At 41.6% G+C, this 18,428-nt stretch overlaps 1 protein-coding gene across 1 annotated transcript in view; it reads left to right on the top strand.

Moving 5' to 3' along the window:
- Positions 1-5,063: 5,063 nt before the first annotated feature.
- The window catches only part of LOC120060914 (proline-rich protein 12-like), a 51,829-nt gene continuing 38,464 nt past the window's right edge, over positions 5,064-18,428 (top strand). The window contains exons 1-3 of the mRNA XM_039010343.1: positions 5,064-5,938; positions 17,575-17,729; positions 18,091-18,255. Of these exons, the coding sequence (XP_038866271.1) occupies positions 5,856-5,938; positions 17,575-17,729; positions 18,091-18,255 (403 nt within the window). The 5' untranslated portion in view covers positions 5,064-5,855. The remainder of the gene's footprint in view (positions 5,939-17,574; positions 17,730-18,090; positions 18,256-18,428) is intronic.

The raw sequence follows: 18,428 nt of genomic DNA, 5'->3' as shown, positions 1-18,428 counted from the left end.
ACTCTGTTTATTCATGGATCTTGCGAGTGGGATATCAACTGTGCATGTAAACAGTTTATCCCTAATACGACCTTTAGCGAGATATGAGCCACTATCCGGAATACTGGGCGCATGTAAATGTAGTCAGTGTCATTCCCAGGCGATACAGATACTGTGCCTAGCGGTATTGTGTCTGGTGTTAATGGGTCTACAGTACCTTCGCAAACAATGTCACAGTGGTCATACCTTCGTGTGTAGTTTACAGTGCCTTCAGAAAGTATTCACACCCTTAGACTTTTTCCATAATGTGTTGTGTTAGACAGAATTTAAAATGGATTACATTTCTGTTTGTCACTGGCCTACACACAATAACACCCCGTAATGTCAAAGTGGAATTAAATAATAAAAAATTAAAAGCTGAAATGTCTTGAGTCAATAAGTATTCAACCCCTTTTATGGCAAGCCTAAATGAGTAAAAATATGCTTAAGTCACATAAGTTGAATGGACTAATAAGTTGTAATAGTAGTGTTTAACATGATTTTTGAATGACTCAGCTCTGTAAGGACCCTCAGTCAAGCAGTGGACTTCAAACACAGATTCAACCAAAGTCCAGGGAGGTATCCAATGCTTCGCAAATAAGAGCACCTATTGTTAGGTGGGTAAAAACATATATATAAAAAGCAGACATTTAATATCCATTTGAGCATGGGGAAGTTATTAATTACACTTTGGATGGTGTATCAATACACCCAGTCACTACAAAGATACAGGCGTCTTTCCTAACTCAGTTGCTGGAGAGGAAGGAAACCATGAGGCCAATGGTGACTTTAAAACAGTTACAGAGTTGAATGGCTGTAATAGGAGAAAACTGAGGATGGATCAACAACATTATAGTTACTCCACAATACTAACCTAATTGACAGTGTAACGATCGTCTGTTGAATTAGGTGTGGACCAAAGCGCAGCGTTGTAAGTGTTCATGTTATTTTTATTTAAACAGAACACTAAACAAAATAACAACGAGAATGAACGAAAACGAAACAGTCCTGTCATGTGCAGCAACACAAAACAGAAAACAACTACCCACAAACACAGGTGGGAAAAGGCTACCTAAGTATGGTTCTCAATCAGAGACAACGACAGACAGCTGCCTCTGATTGAGAACCACACCCGGCCAAACACACAGAAATAGAAAACATAGAACACAAAACATAGAATGCCCACCCTGACCAAACCAAAATAGAGACATAAAAAGGATCTCAGACAGAGTGAAAAGGTAGCCTGTACAGATTCAAAATATTCCAAAACATGCATCCTGTTTGCAACAAGGCACTAAAGTAATACTGCAAAAAAATATGGCAAAGCAATTTACTTTTTGTCCTGAACACAAAGTGTTATGTTTGTGGAAAATCCAATACAACACATTACTGAGTATCACTCTTCATATTTTCAAGCATCATGTTATGGGTATGCTTGTAATCATTAAGGACTGGGGAGTTTTTCAAGATAAAAAATACATGGAATGGAGCTAAGTACAGGCAAAATCCTAGAGGAAAACCTGGTTCAGTCTGCTTTCCACCAAACACTGGGAGATTAATTCATCTTTCAGCAGGACAATAAGCTAAAACACAAAGCCAAATCTACACTGGAGTTGCTTACCAAAGACAGTAAATGTTCCTGAGTGGCCGAGTTCCAGGTTTGAATTAAATTTGAAAATGGTTGACTAGCAATGAACAACCAACTTGACAGAGCTTAAAGAATTCTGAAAAGCATAATGTTGCACACTCTAGGTGTGGAAAGCTCTACGAGACTTACCCTGAAAGACTCACAGCTGTAGTCGCTGCCAAAGGTGCTTCTACAAAGTATTGACTCAGGGGTGTGAATACATATGTAAATAAGATTTCTGTTTTAATTTTCAATACATTTGTCATTATGGGATATTGTGTCAATTTAATCCATTTTGAAATCAGGCTGTAAAACAAAATGTGGTATAAGTCAAGGGGTATGAATACTTTTAAGGCACTGTACAACAGGAGTTCCCTGATCGTGTTGCAGAAAAAACAGGGTTCTCACTCACACCCCATATTGACTGATACCATTCAATTCAATAATGAAAAGAAAATACATTATAAGTATAAGGTGTTTCAAGTAAAATTGTAATGCCCAGTGCCATTTAGAGACATCAGTATCAAGCCCGTCTGTCAGTCTGCAAGTCTCCATATGTTGGCTCCATACATGTTTCTGTGAGCACATACACACATATTCACTGTTCTATTACCAATGGCAGTTACTGTAGGATAGGCAGACTGAACCAGTATTTTTGGGGTATGTCTCTATAACCTTGGCCCATCTAGCCACTGGGAATTTTGCCCATTCTTCAAGGCAAAACTGCTCCAGCTCCTTCAAGTTGGATGGGTTCCGCTGGTGTACAGCGATCTTTAAGTCATTCCACAGATTCTCAATTGGATTGAGGTCTAGGCTTTGACTAGGCTATTCCAAGACATTTAAATGTTTCCCCTTAAACCACTCGAGTGTTGCTTTAGCAGTATGCTTAGGGTCATTGTCCTGCTGGAAGGTGAATCTACATCCCAGTCTCAAATCTCTGGAAGACTGAAACAGGTTTCCCTCAATAATTTCCCTGTATTTAGCGCCATCCATTATTCCTTCAATTCTGACCAGTTTCCCAGTCCCTGCCGATGAAAAACATCCCTACAGAATGATGCTGCCACCACCATGCTTCACTGTGGGGATGGTGTTCTCGGGTTGATGAGACTTGTTGGGTTTGCGCCAGACATAGTGTTTTCCTTGATGACCAAAAAGCGCAATTTTAGTCTCATCTGACCAGAGTACCTTGTTCCATATGTTTTGGGAGTCAACAACATGCCTTTTGGCAAACACCAACCGTGTTTGCTTATTTTTATCTTTGATCTCTTTGTTGCCTCTGATTAATGCCCTCCTTGCCTGGTCTGTGAGTTTTGGTGGGCGGCCCTCTCTTGGCAGGTTTGTTGTGGTGCCATATTCTTTCAATGTTTTTAATAATGGATTTAATGGTGCTCCGAGGGATGTTCAAAGTTTTTTATATTTTTTTTATAACCCAACCCTAATCTGTATTTCTCAACAACTTTGTCCCTGATCTGTTTGAAGAGCTCCTTGGTCTTCATGGTGCCTCTTGCTTAGTGGTGTTGCAGACTGTGAGGCCTTTCAGAACAGGTGTATATATACTGAGATCATGTGACACTTCGATTGCACACAGGTGGACTTTATTTAACTAATTATGTGACTTCTGAAGGTAATTGCTTGCACCAGATCTTAATTAGGGGCTTCATAGCAAAGGGCACACGCACACCGCTTTTCTTTTTTTTCCAGAATTTTTTTAAGCAAGTAATTTTGGCTTGGGAAATCACCGGTGCCAAGCTTCCTGCCATCCACAACCTCTATACCAGGCGGTGTCAGAGGAAGGCCCTAAAAATATTCAGACTCCAGCCACCTACCGCATGGCGAGTGGTACTGGAGCGCCAAGTCTAGGTTCAAGAGGCTACAAAGCAGCTTCTACCCCCAAGCCATAAGACTCCTGAACATCTAATCAAATGGCTACCCAGACTATTTGCATTGCCCCCCCCCCCTTTACGCTCCTGCTACTCTCTGTTATTATCTATGCATAGTCACTTTAATAACTCTACCTACATGTACATTTTACATTGACACCGGTGCCCCCGCACATTGACGCTGTACGGGTACCCCCAGGATATAGCCTCACTATTGTTGTTTTACTGCTGCTCTTTAATTATTTCTTACTTTTTGTAGGTATTTTTCTGAACTGCATTGTTGGTTAGCGGCTCGTAAGTAAGCATTTCTCTGTAAGGTCTACACCTGTTGTTTTCGGCACATGTGACAAATGACATTTTATTTTACTCTTATTTTGAAATTGGAAATCGCAGAACTTTTATATTTGAATGACAAATTGAGAGACTTTTAGTTTGAAATGGGAGTTTCGGGATTTATTTTGGCATGACAAATCGAGGGACTTTAATTTTGAAATCGAAATCGCAGGATTTATTTTGTCATGAGAAGTTGAGGGACTGTTATTTTTCATTTTAGCATGACATGTAGGGGGATTCTTATTTTGAAGTGTTACATCCAGTTTTTAAAAATGTTTTTTTTAAACCTTTATTTAACTAAGCAGGTCAGTTAAGAGCAAATCCTATTTTACAATGACGGCTTAACAAAAGGCAAAATGCTTCCTGCGGGGACGGGGCTGGGGTTAAAAATAAAATAAAAATATAGGACGAAACACACATCACGCGAGAGACACCACAACACTACATAGAGACCTAAGACAACAACATAGCATTGTAGCAGCACAACATGGTAGCTGCACAAAACATGGTACAAATATTATTGGGCACAGACAACAGCACAAAGGGCAAGAAGGGAGAGACAACAATACATCACACAAAGCAGCCACAACTGTCAATAAGAGTGTCCATGATTGAGTTTGAATGAAGAGATTGAGATAAAACTCCAGTTTGAGTGTTTGTTGCAGCTCGTTCCAGTCGCTAGCTGCAGCGAATTGAAAAGATGAGCGACCCAGGGGTGTGTGTGCTTTGGGGAACTTTAACAGAATGTGACTGGCAGAACGGGTCGAGGATGAGGGCTGCAGTAGGTATCTCAGTTCATAGTTACATGCTGTATGTAAAATGTAAAACTCAGCCGGATGCTATGCAGGATGTTGTCACTCTGAGCTGGATGCTATACTGGATGTAACATCAGAGGATCCAGCCCCTACTTGTATAGCCCCTCCCCTTCTCATGAGAACGGTTTCCACTAGTTCCTACAGCTACAAAGTCAAAATTGGATATATCGTAAAGAATCATGAAAACAAAAATTTGCTTTTTGGTCTTAATTTAAGGTTTGGCATAAGGTTAGCAGTGTGGTTGAGGTTAGGTTGAAAATCCGATTTTAAGAAGAGAAAAGTAAGAAATAGGCGGGGGTTATGACTTTGTCGCTGTGGTAACTAGTGACGACCCGTGAGAACCGGTGAATGGAGGACACAACAGACCCAGTGCGCGTGTGTTTGAGCGACGTGAGTGAGGGGAGGGAGAAAGGATAGAGAGCCAGCCGCCTTCAAAAATGGCGTCTTCCGAGGAAAAAGACTAAAAATATAAAGAACGAGGCCTACTTTCCGTCTTCATCGATTTTCGGAATTTAGATTATGGTTTCCAGATGTCGCGATATCGTCGTAATCATTATTTTGTAATGTAAAAAAGGAGAAGGAATGGTAGAAGGCTATATAAATAGCAACCCAGTTTTAGTTTGATGCGTCGACAGGGCTAGCTAGCTATTAACTAGTAGCATCTGCTAGCCCACAACGATTTCAGGATGGGAAGGCATTTTGCATGCTAAATAAATCACGATAACTGTTCTATGATCATTTATCGTTTGATACTATTTGGAACAGTCGTGAGATATCGATGTTAAATCTTTTCAGTCGCGGAACAATGCATTTGCTCTAGCAATAAAGGGGATGGTGTACGGCATGAATGTTTCTCTGCAATTTATCGATAATTTATCATGATCGTGTATAGCGTCGTTGCAATTTGGCAGTTGTGTAAATTATTTTTAGAGGAAAGTGTAGGAAAGGAGAGACTGATTTTTGGAGGTGGTTGGAGTACATCCCCTGACCCCTCTTTTTTGTCCAGTTTTCTCCTCCCCTCCATTTCTCTTTCAATATACTGTTTTCCAATCCCGATGATTTTCTAATGAAACGGGGAAAATAGTCTAAAATCGATCACGGGGAAGACTGATACCCCAATTCTGTGAAAATTCCTAATACTCCGAGTTTTCGTCCTTGTAACTCATTTCTCATAAATGAAAAATGGATAGAAATTACCCGGGAACAGGGTTCGGTGATTTGGGCGCAGGAGCCGGATGGAGTTATGAGAGATCAGCCAAAGCAAGGTAAGCATTTGATCCAGTCCTGATAATGTTTGCACACTAGCTAATATATTGCATTCTCTTTGCGTGTATGTAATCGAATGGTCGTTCATTTGGTACATTGACATCGATCTGTAACCTGCCTGCAGGCAGCATCGCGTTGTTACCAGTATTATAAAGGGAATGGAGCAAGCCGTGTGGGGGTGGTGGGACTAGCTTGTAGGACTCTTGAAAATGTATAGAATGCGATTGACAGACTCAAAGCATGGTTTTAGGTAGACAGAGGGGGAGGGAACGAGAGTAAAGGGGGGGGGGGTTGGAGCATATGTCTGGACCATTAGAATAATTATAGTAGTATATCCTTTTAGAATAGTTTGACACATTGACTGTGAAAACAGCCCGTATTTCATTCATAGGTAAATGTACACGAGACTATTGCATTTGCAAGAAACTGCCATTACAATGCCCAGTTTCTATCTCTAGTTTTTCCTCCTGTGACATTGCATGATACGTTAGTTTCACATATTATTAACTGAGATGCGTCCGCCTGTGATGTAGCAAAGTTGTTACAATGTAAATTGTTTGCTCGTCAGTGATTTAGCGCGAGGTGGCAGTGGTCGAATGTTGCCAGCTCTCGTGCTGTGAAGAACGATAATGATTGATAGATACAAATTGGCTTCTAAAATAACACCACAACTCTAGGTTGTTGTGCATAATTAAGTTAAAATGCATTACACCCAGTCTTGATAGCAGATCAAATACATTAGGTAGCTAAGTCTTTATTTAGATTTTTCTTATCAGTGTTTTCAACATATTGCCATCATGCCATATCTACCATGATATGATTTGGTTTGCTAGCTAGTAGGCTACCTAGCTAATGACAAAAGCTAGCATGGTACATGGTCGGATCATGGCTATTTAGTAGGCTTGGGCGGTATACCGTATATACCATATACTGGGTTATTTAGAAATAGACACGGCATGGTTTTTCAATACTGTCAATACCGTTAACTATTTAATTGAAGTTTTAAAATAAATGTAAATATTTGTAGTTACTTTTTAAGTAAATACCTGCCGCCAACTTGTGCAATACGTTAGGAGATAAAGCAGATTGAGTTCTTCATGTCACATTATTTTACAGTATTGTAATGAAACAGGCAGGGAGCAGGACTCGAACCCTCGACCTTCTAGCCAGAAGTCCAGCGCGCTATCGACTGTGCCGCAAAAGTATGCTCAGCGGCAGAGTCGATATCTGCGGTTAGAAACCCAGGGTCGTTACACTATGAAGTTTACTGTAGTTCTACAGAGCAAGTCACGTGTTTATTTGTAAATAACGCAACGAGAGAAAGCCGGAGTCCAGCTGTGTATTGACAGGGGTCGAGTTTTATATTGAAAGTCAAGAGTTTTTTTTGTTGCTTAAATAGAATGATCAGAGACGTGCCCTGCAGTTTTACTTTACAGAAAATACATTAGTGCAACACATTAGGCAGAAAATGTCATTCTCATCAGATAGCAACAGAAGTGCAACGCTATTTGGCTGGCAGCCACACCAGAAAATTAGCTTACAATGAAAAATGTCATTTTTGCAAAAACTATGCATGGCCATCATGTTTCCAATGTTTATAAAAGAAAGAATGTAGCCAGCTACATTTCCTACTGATTTGCTTAAAGTTTGTCTTTAAATCTACTGGAGAAAAGTAGGCTGGCTACACCAAGAAAAGTACCAGAGAAAAGTAGCTACACATCAGTCAGAGTGCTGTCTGCTGATAGAATGATGGAGAACAGTAGCTCCACATCAGAGTGCTGTCTGCTGATAGAATGATGGAGAACAGTAGCTCCACATCAGTCAGAGCGCTGTCTGCTGATAGAATGATGGAGAACAGTAGCTCCACGTCAGTCAGAGTGCTGTCTGCTGATAGAATGATGGAGAACAGTAGCTCCACATCAGTCAGAGCGCTGTCTGCTGATAGAATGATGGAGAACAGTAGCTCCACGTCAGTCAGAGTGCTGTCTGCTGATAGAATGATGGAGAACAGTAGCTCCACATCAGTGCTGTCTGCTGATAGAATGATGGAGAACAGTAGCTCCACATCAGTCAGTGCTGTCTGCTGATAGAATGATGGAGAACAGTAGCTCCACATCAGTCAGAGTGCTGTCTGCTGATAGAATGATGGAGAACAGTAGCTCCACATCAGTCAGAGCGCTGTCTGCTGATAGAATGATGGAGGACAGTAGCTCCACGTCAGTCAGAGTGCTGTCTGCTGATAGAATGATGGAGGACAGTAGCTCCACATCAGTCAGAGTGCTGTCTGCTGATAGAATGGAGGACAGTAGCTCCACGTCAGTCAGAGTGCTGTCTGCTGATAGAATGATGGAGAACAGTAGCTCCACATCAGTCAGAGCGCTGTCTGCTGATAGAATGATGGAGAACAGTAGCTCCACATCAGTGCTGTCTGCTGATAGAATGATGGAGAACAGTAGCTCCACATCAGAGTGCTGTCTGCTGATAGAATGATGGAGAACAGTAGCTCCACATCAGTCAGAGCGCTGTCTGCTGATAGAATGATGGAGAACAGTAGCTCCACGTCAGTCAGAGTGCTGTCTGCTGATAGAATGATGGAGAACAGTAGCTCCACATCAGTCAGAGCGCTGTCTGCTGATAGAATGATGGAGAACAGTAGCTCCACGTCAGTCAGAGTGCTGTCTGCTGATAGAATGATGGAGAACAGTAGCTCCACATCAGTGCTGTCTGCTGATAGAATGATGGAGAACAGTAGCTCCACATCAGTCAGTGCTGTCTGCTGATAGAATGATGGAGAACAGTAGCTCCACATCAGTCAGAGTGCTGTCTGCTGATAGAATGATGGAGAACAGTAGCTCCACATCAGTCAGAGTGCTGTCTGCTGATAGAATGATGGAGGACAGTAGCTCCACGTCAGTCAGAGTGCTGTCTGCTGATAGAATGATGGAGGACAGTAGCTCCACATCAGTCAGAGCGCTGTCTGCTGATAGAATGATGGAGAACAGTAGCTCCACGTCAGTCAGAGTGCTGTCTGCTGATAGAATGATGGAGAACAGTAGCTCCACATCAGTCAGAGCGCTGTCTGCTGATAGAATGATGGAGAACAGTAGCTCCACATCAGTGCTGTCTGCTGATAGAATGATGGAGAACAGTAGCTCCACATCAGTCAGAGTGCTGTCTGCTGATAGAATGATGGAGAACAGTAGCTCCACATCAGTCAGAGTGCTGTCTGCTGATAGAATGATGGAGAACAGTAGCTCCACATCAGTCAGAGTGCTGTCTGCTGATAGAATGGCCTTTTGTGAATTCTCATCCCAGTGGAGAATTACAACTGAAGCACAAAATTAGTCTAATGCTGAGAAGAAATTACAAGAAGAATTTCCGATCTCCGTTTAAAAAATACATCATGATATTTCTAATGCATTTCATAATTATTTATAGCGTGAAAAAATGTAGAGTTCTGTGTTGACGCGACCCCTCATATCTAAGCAAGTGGCTGAATTAATAAGGTGACGGGGCATCATATAGTGTTTGCTTCTTGCTGTGTTTGAGAACTCATCCAAAGTGCTTTGACATCTGAACAGCTGCCTCTGCTTGATTTCCTTGCATTTTTCTCCTCTGTGTTCTTGGCCAGCAGGCAGGCCCGTTGCCCTAGCGACACCAGACTCCACACAGACACATGCTGCTTTAGCGCCAGTAGTTTTTCCTTCAGACAAGCATGTGTCAACTTAGTTAATTTGCACACTGTCTCTCATTCACATTCGCTTGTCAATATCCAAACTCGCCAACAATGACATTCGGTAGCTCCTACCTACGTATGTATAACTTTGAGCTGGATTGCCTGTCTTTGCAATTAGTCTATTTTTGTTTGTGCTCATTAGCATATTTAGCTAGCAGCTCCCATTGATATTCACTATTACTTGTGCAGATTTGGTTAGTATTCTGGTAATAGACACCCAATGGGGTTTGTGTTGTTTTTTTTGCACCCTCTTGTGTACTGTGCCGGTAATACTATAAATCCCGGGATGAGAGAAGGATGGTATGACTATGAAAATCTGGATACCGCCCAACCCTTCAGCTAGCTATGTGACTTAGTTTTTGAGAGGATCAATCTCTCGAGAAGCTGGTTTTTACATATTGTTAATATTTATTCCTTCTAAACACATTTCTGTTTTTTGGCAATGTCAATTCTTTTCAAAATACTTTTATTTTTGCTTGCTGGACAGGAAAACGCAGCTGAGTAATAAACTGTAAACCAATCAAAACTTGTGTACTTTCTCTGCTGATCACGTCTGCCTATCACGTTATCGGTATCTAAGGTACCAAGCATGGGCTGATTATCTCACCTGTGAGAACCATCCCTACCGTCACTATTTAGACATCGGGACTGCATTTGCATTTGCCTGTTGTGTTTTTGTTGAAGAACAACTACAGATAAACACACCCTGTTTGAGCATCTCAAAGACTAAATTCAATGTATAATCAGTTTAACCGGTGACCAACTGATTATTTTACAATTGTAACATTTTATTAACGAAATGTGTTTCATTGTTTATTGGGCTACTGTGCAGTCTACAATACATACTGTAGTTAACATGGGAAAGTGCCTAATTCCTTACATAAGGGAGAACAGGCCATGTCTGTACTACAGATTGCGGGAGACCAGGGTTTCCTGTTGGGGAGGAAGGAGTAGGCTGTCCTTGTAAATAGGAATTTGTTCTTAACTGATTCCATATGTGTTGTTTCATAGTTGTGATGTCGTCAATATTATTCTACAATGTAGAAAATAGTAAAAATAAAGAAAAATCCTGGAATGAGTAGGTGTGTCCGGACTTTAGACTGGTACTTGCTTAATTAATTTGATTAATATTATGGTGTTTCTATTCTATGAAAAACTAAAAACCTTCTGGGTTTCTGTTAGGATGGAAAGGAAAATATGGCGCTGTACAACGTGATGTCCGGCAGTACAGTACTGGGCTATTTAGCTAAAGAATCCCTGTGTCGTGCTTGTCTCAGAGCAGCCAAAACAGTGGTAAAATAGTTGTAGGCTTTTGCTTCTAACTTCAATATGCTCTTTAAATAAATGACCTACACCATTTTTAACAGTGTATATATAAAAAGATTTTTTTTCAATGATGTGACTCTCCGCCAACAATTACATTTAGAGGATTGGAGGAGTCTATTAATATCTAAGGTGCATTTTTCGTTAGGATCTGTGAGAATATCTGAATATCGAAGGGTCTTTTTGTATAATTCTAACAGTTTGTTAAATTAATTAATAATAATCGCTTTGTTTAAAACGTAACAATATTTTGGAGGTTTTGTTTTCATTTAACCTAGAGTGAGTGAGGAAAAAGGCAATTCTTGAACATGGTGTGAGACATTCTCACTAATTTGTAAATATAAGCAGTTTGTTTTTTAGAATTATTTATTTCTGGAGAAATCTAACTTGATTATTTAGCAGACACTACTTGCTTATATTCAGTCAACACATATAATGGAATACTGTTTGTTGACTCTGCCTGTCAGGGGTGGAGCTCCAGAGCTCACAGGTGTGCCTGGCACGGAATGTGACGCCAACCCGTTCATTTTCAACGCGTGAGTGAGTCAATGACTATTCAAGCCATTGACTCGCTGATGAATGAAGATGATGAGCGATCGGCAAAGGCAATCTGTAATCTTTGTGCATCACTGCTCGGTAAGAAATGACGTGTGTGTGTGTGTGTGTGTGTGTGTGTGTGTATACACACACATACAGTTGAAGTCGGAAATTTACATACACCTTAGCCAAATACATTTAAACTCAGTTTTTCACAATTCCTGACATTTAATCCTAGTAAAAATTCCCTGTTTTATGTCAGTTAGGATCACCACTTTATTTTAAGAATGTATAATGTCAGAATAGTACAACCAACTTCTCCTTGAGCTTCTCCTTGAAAGATGTGCTTGACCAAGGTCATGAATATCTTGAAATTCTTCAATAATAGACTGAGTGACAGACACAGGTAACAATAACTTTTCCTGAAGCTTTAAATAAAACCATGTAAGATTTCTTTTGTACAGAGAGCTTCATCAACACTGTCCAACACTGTCCTCTAGGTCCTCGGAAAAGTAATTCTCTGTAGACACCAGGGTCTCTGTAACATTTTCAGTTTGTGTTTCCAACACTGTCTCATATGCATATTTGACAAAGGTGTTTTTGTTTGTTCTGGATATATGAGATGCAAATTTAGATTTAACAGCATATGTTTTTTCACATCCCATAAAAGGGCAATTTCTCTGCCTTCTTGCAAATTATCCTTCAAATGAGAAATGCTTTCAGTCAAATGTAAACATCTGAACTGCTTTCTTCTGCTGGTTGAAATTGAGCACTTTTCACAGACCTTTGATATCCCTTGTGGTCTCTGTATAAGTGAGACTTAAAGGCAGTAAATTGCCTGAATGGACGGGAACATTTGGGCACGCCACAATTAAATGAGCAATTGGGTGCATTTCTGTGAAGTTTCATGTGCTGTACGAGTGATACTACTGTATTAGAATCATGCATACACGATTTGCACTGAAACATTTTAACTGTAAGGTTGATTCTGGATCATTTAAAAAAACTAAAAACAAATCAGCTGTCTCAGCTCAAGCTGCAGTAATCTTGATTTATTTCTAGAATCCAAAATAGAAGTTATATCAACAATTCAATTTAGAATAGTAAGCTAACGTTTGTGGCTGAGAATAGTTCACCTAAATTTACCTCAAATGTCAGTTATAATGCAGCTAGCTCGCCGACAGACTGATTAAACATTCGAACCGTCAAGCCATAACGGACATAATGAAAATACATCTAGAATCTATTCCATCTTGATTCAAACAACGTTCCAATATTTAGCTAAGGGATGGCACAGCTAACTATTAGCTCTCACAGAGAAAAAATATTTGGGGAAACACAGCATGGACTAGGCTATTAAGTATAACAGTTTTAGACTGTCAAGTATCTCTGCGAGTCTTCATTTTCAAACCGATTCACGGGCTCCCGACGCAACATTTTATATAAAAATTCAACAAATTTCATGTAGCCTACTGACCGTAATTTCAGATGTTTGCTTCCATCACGAGACTGCCCGGGCATGTGGAAAGCGAGATGTGCCCAAATGGCCAATTGTTTACAATAGGCTATGTGATTCTGTAGTTTTTTTTTTACGTCGTAAAATATGACTTAACCCACCTGATGGCTGCTTCAATGTAGAGGTCTTCTACAAGAATTCACCCAAAAAGACCCATAATCCAATGGGCCCAGGACTAACCGGTATTAGCTGTAAATCATCGTGCCTGTATTTTGTTTGCGTAACATTTACTGTTATAAACTGTAATCATTAGTTGAACCAAGATGCATTGCAGTCTACAACATATTGTTAATAGATAAAACTTGGAATTACTGTACGTTTTACTGTAAAAACTGCAACTTTGTTAGTGTACGTTGCCGCCTTATTCTAAAGTGGATTCAATTGTATTTTTTCATCAATCTACACACAGTACCCCATAATGACAAAGCAAAAATGGGTTTTTAGACATTTTTGCTAATTTATTAAAAACTGAAATAAAAGTCAAATGTTATTTGTCATATGCACTGAATACAATGAAATGCTTACAAGCCCTTAAACAACAGTGCAGTTCAAGAAATGGAGTTAATAAAATATTTACTGTATTTTTACTTTACTTAGTAACAGTAGAATTACGTAAGTAACGAGGCTAAATACAGGGGGCACCGGTACCGAGTAACTGTGCGGGGGTAAAGCTTAGTCAAGGTAATTTGTACATGTAGGTAGGGGTTAAGTGACTAAGCGTAGATGATGATAAACAGCGGGTAGCAGCAGTGTAAAAACAAAAGGGGGGGGGGGTCAATGTAAATAGTCCGGGTGGCCATCTGATTAATTGTTCAGCTGTCTTATAGCTTGGGGATAGAAGCTGTTCAGGAGCCTTTTTGACTTAGTCTTGCCGCTCCGGTACTGCTTGCAGTGCGGTAACAGAGATAACAGTCTATGACTAGGGTGATTGGACTCTGACATTTTCTTGGGGCCTTACTCTGACACCGCCTGGTATATAGGTCCTGGAGGGCAGGAAGCTTGGCCCCAGTGATGTATTGGGCCGTACGCACTACCCTCTAGCACCTTACAGTCAGATACCGAGCAGTTGCCATAGCAGGCGGTGACGCTATCGGTCAGGATGCTCTCGATAGTGCAGTTGTAGAACCTTTTGAGGATCTGGGGACCCATGCCAAATGCTTTAAGTCTCCCGAGGGGGGAAAAGGTTTTGTCGTGCCCTCTTCACGACTGTCTTTGTGTGTTTGGACCATGATCGTTTTTTAGAGAATTGGACACCAAGGAACTTGCAGCTCTCAACCTGCTCCACTTCAGCCCCGTCGACGTTATTGGGGGCCTGTTCGGCCCTCCTTTTCTTGTAGTCCACGATCATCTCCTTTGTCTTGCTCACGTTGAAGGAGAGGTTGTTGGCCTGGCACCACACTAACAGGTCTCTGACCTCCACCCTATAGGCTGTCTCGTTGTTGTCGGTGATCAGGCCTACCATTGTCGTGTCATCAGCAACCTTAATGATGGCGTTGGAGTCATGCTTGGCCACAAAGTCGTGGGTGAACAGGGAGTGCAGGAGGTGACTGAGCACACACCCCTGAGGGGAACCGGTGTTGCGGATCAGCGTGGCAGATGTGGTAAGGGTAGGCAACAACACCAGGGGGGGGCTGCCCATCAGGAAGTCCAGGATCCAGTTGCAGAGGGAGGTGTTTAGTCCCAGGGTCCTTAGCTTAATGATGAGCTTTGTGGGCACTATGGTGTTGAATGCTGAGCTGTAGGCAATGAACAGCATTCTCACATAGGTGTTCCATTTGTCCAGGTGTGAAAGGGCAGTATGGAGTGCGATTTGAGATTGTGTCATCTGTGGATCTGTTGGGACGGTATGCGAATTGGAGTGGGTCTAGGGTTTCCAGGATGTTTGTGTTGATGTGAGCCATGACCAGCCTTTCTAAGTACTTCATGGCTACTAACATAAGTGCTATGGGGCAGTAGTCATTTAGGCAGGTTGCCTTTGCATTCTTGGGCACAGGGGCTATGGTGGTCTGCTTGAAACATGGGTAGTACAGACTCGGTCAGGGAGAGGTTGAAAATGTCAGTGAAGACACTTGCCAGTTGGTCCGTGAATGCTGGGAGTACACACCCTGGTAATCCGTCTGGCCCTGCAACCTTGTGAATATTGACCTGTTTAAAGGTCTTGCTCACATCGGCTACGGAGACCGTGATCACACAGTCGTCCGGAACAGTTGCTCTCATGCATGCTTCAGTGTTGGTTGCCTTGATGCGAGCATAAAAGGAATTAAGCTCGTCTAGTAAGCTCGCGTCACAGGGCAGCTCTCGGCTGTGTTTCCCTTTGTAGTCCGTAATAGTTTGCAAGCCCTGCCACATCCAACGAGCGCCAGAGCCGGTGTAGTAGGAATCAATCATAGTCCTGTATTGACTCTTTTCCTGTTTGATGGTTCATCTGAGGGCATAGCAGGATTTCTTATAAGCGTCCAGATTCGTGTCCTGCTCCTTGAAAGTGGCGTTTCTAGCCTTTAGCTCGGTGCGTATGTTGCCTGTAGTCCATGGCTTCTGGTTGGTGTGTGTGTGTGTATATATATGTGCGTGCGTGCACGGACCACTTTCGTATTGAATGAGTCACTGGTACTTCCTGCTTTAGTTTTTGCTTGTAAGCAGGAATCAGGAGGATAGAATTATGGTCAGATATGCCAAATGGAGGGTGAGGGAGAGCTTTGTATGCGTGTCTGTGTGTGGAGTAAATTTTCTAGATTTGTTTTGAGCATTTTCTTGTTTGCTTAAGGTCTTTTATAGCTGGTTGAGTGCGGTCTTAGTGCCCGCGTCTGTTTGTGGTGGTATATAGACGGCTACGAATAATAGAGCTTATCACGATGTACTCTACCTCAGGCGAGCAATACCTCAAGACTTCTTTAACATTAGTCATCGCGCACCAGCAGGTATTGACAAATACATCTTACCAGACGTAGCTACTCTGTCCTGGCGATACACAGAAAAACCAGCCATGTATCCGTGTCGTTGTTCTGCGACGAGTCTGTGAAACATAAATTATTACCGTTTTTAATGTCCCGTTGGAAGGATAGTCTCGACTGTAGATCAGCGAGTTTGTTTTCTAGTGATTGCACGTTGGCCAATAGAACTGGAAGAGTCTTGGCGGTTCCTAACTTCTTCCATTTAAGAATGATGGAGGCCACTGTGTTCCTAGGGACCTTCATTGCTGCAGAAATGTTTTGGTACCCTTCCCAGATCTGTGCCTCGACACAATCCTGTCCCGGAGCTCTACGGACAATTCCTTCAACCTCATGGCTTGGTTTTTGCTCTGACATGCACTGTCAACTGTGGGACCTTTTATATAGAAAGGGGTTTGCCTTTCCAAATCATGTCCAATCAATTGAATTTACCACAGGTGGACTCCAAGGTAGCCTAGTGGTTGGAGCATTGCGCCAGTAACCAAAAGGTTGCTGGATTGAATCCCCGAGCCGACAAGGTAAAAATATGTTGTTCTGCCCCTGAAGGCAGTTAACGCACAGTTCCCCGGTAGGCCGTCATTGTAAATAAGAATTTGATCTTAACTTACTGGCCTAGTTAAATGAAGGTGAAATTGTTTATTTTTTATTTTTAGCAAGTTGTAGAAACATCTCAAGGATGATCCATGGAAACAGGATGTACCAGAGCTCAATTTCGATTCTCATAGCAAAGGGTCTGAATACTTATGGAAATGTGGTATTTCTGCCAACATTTCTAAACTTGTTGTTTTCTTTGTCATTATGGGGTATTGTGTGTAGATTGATGAGGAAAAATTGTATTTAATAATTTTTTAGAATAAGTCTGTAACGTAACAACATGTGGAAAAAGTCAAGGGTTCTGAATACTTTCCAAATGCACTGTAGACCTACACGATGCAACCCTGCATAAAGCAAGCTCGGTCAGCTTTTGTTTGATTGCTGTACTGATCTCTGCAATGTGGATATTTGGAATACACCACACAATGCTACTAATGAAGAAACATATCCTGTATGTAGGCCTTGAGATGGTATAACATTTTTGAGATAGTATCAAGTCATTTTTTTGGGTGGTGTTATTGGGCTTCCATATTGTAGGTCCATGCATAAAGTCATGTGTTGGTAAAATATCATGGACAGGAATTGTAAATGAAGTCTACAACAGGCATTAAGATGGCAATCATATTTTAGTATTCATTCTGAGTTGATTTTGAGTAATCATACTCTAATATTCTAACTTCTTACAATTTGAAGAATAATGAGCTACAGTAATCATTTTATTAGGACGGAGATGTACTCGAAGTTGACTAATGCATCTGAATAACTAAGATCTTACAGTTTTCTGAAGAGTGCGGTAGTTAGTCATGACCTTCAAGCTCAACAATGGTCTTAGTGTATTTACATCGTAGGCCTACTTACATAGGATTTGCATCTGTTTAAATTTCATGGCGTCTCCCAGAGGTCACCTTTTGGACAAAGGTTTATGAAAATGAAGGCAATTGGACTTGAACAGTTGAATAAATGACCTCTTCTCCTCCCTAGTCTCGTCTATGGAAGTTCCAGATCATCACACCCGGAGTCGGAACTTCTCCATCGACAAACCTACGGCACTCCCCATCCTCTGCAGGGCTATTCCACCAATCACCACCCAGGCAGCTCTGGCCAAGGCGGGGCTTGGGGAGCAGGACGGAGTTTGGGTGAGGGATATGTCACACACCTTTAATTGTGTCGCCACAGTACAGGTGTTATGACTGGCCATGCTGCTGGCACTACAGTTGCAGCCACTGAAAAATGCAGTTTCTATGGAAACCCATTTTGTGTGTACAGGAAAAACCTGTATTTTACCTGGTAAAATATAGGGCCAAATCAGATTGATAACATCTGTTAGGACTACATCATTGTATTATGTTGTAATGGACACTCCTTGACCTATTCATCAAAGTTATGCCATTTAATCACGTAGATATAGCAATCTCTCTAAATGCCCTGTTTGCATAATCTGTGAAAAGGGACATGGTCGTCACGGTTTACTCATGGTTGTATTTGTTGTCCCATCAGGTCTCTCTGGACTATTTGAAACAGGCCTGCACCATGCCAGCCCCTCTGGTCCAGATGCTTCGGTCATGAATCTGATCTCCGCTCTGGAGTCCCAGCGAGGTCCACAGGCTCCCCCCTCCGCCTCCTCCCTCCTCTCCCAGTTCCGCACGCCGTCCTGGCAGACAGGTGAGCATGTGACCAGCCCTGTGTTGACATTCAAAACGGGGTGGCAAAAGTCTTTGACATTTCCAACGCCTCACAGGTTCTATCAAATTGTCATTCCTCTTGCATGTCTGCATTATTGGTGAGATTATGTTGGTTTCATTTGCATATTGGATTATTTTGCTTTTTACTTGTTA

Source organism: Salvelinus namaycush, chromosome 16 (genome assembly GCF_016432855.1).
Source record: "Salvelinus namaycush isolate Seneca chromosome 16, SaNama_1.0, whole genome shotgun sequence".
NCBI lineage: Eukaryota > Metazoa > Chordata > Actinopteri > Salmoniformes > Salmonidae > Salvelinus > Salvelinus namaycush.
The sequence above is the reverse complement of the archived record's forward strand: the minus strand, read 5'-3'. Positions and strand labels throughout refer to the sequence as shown.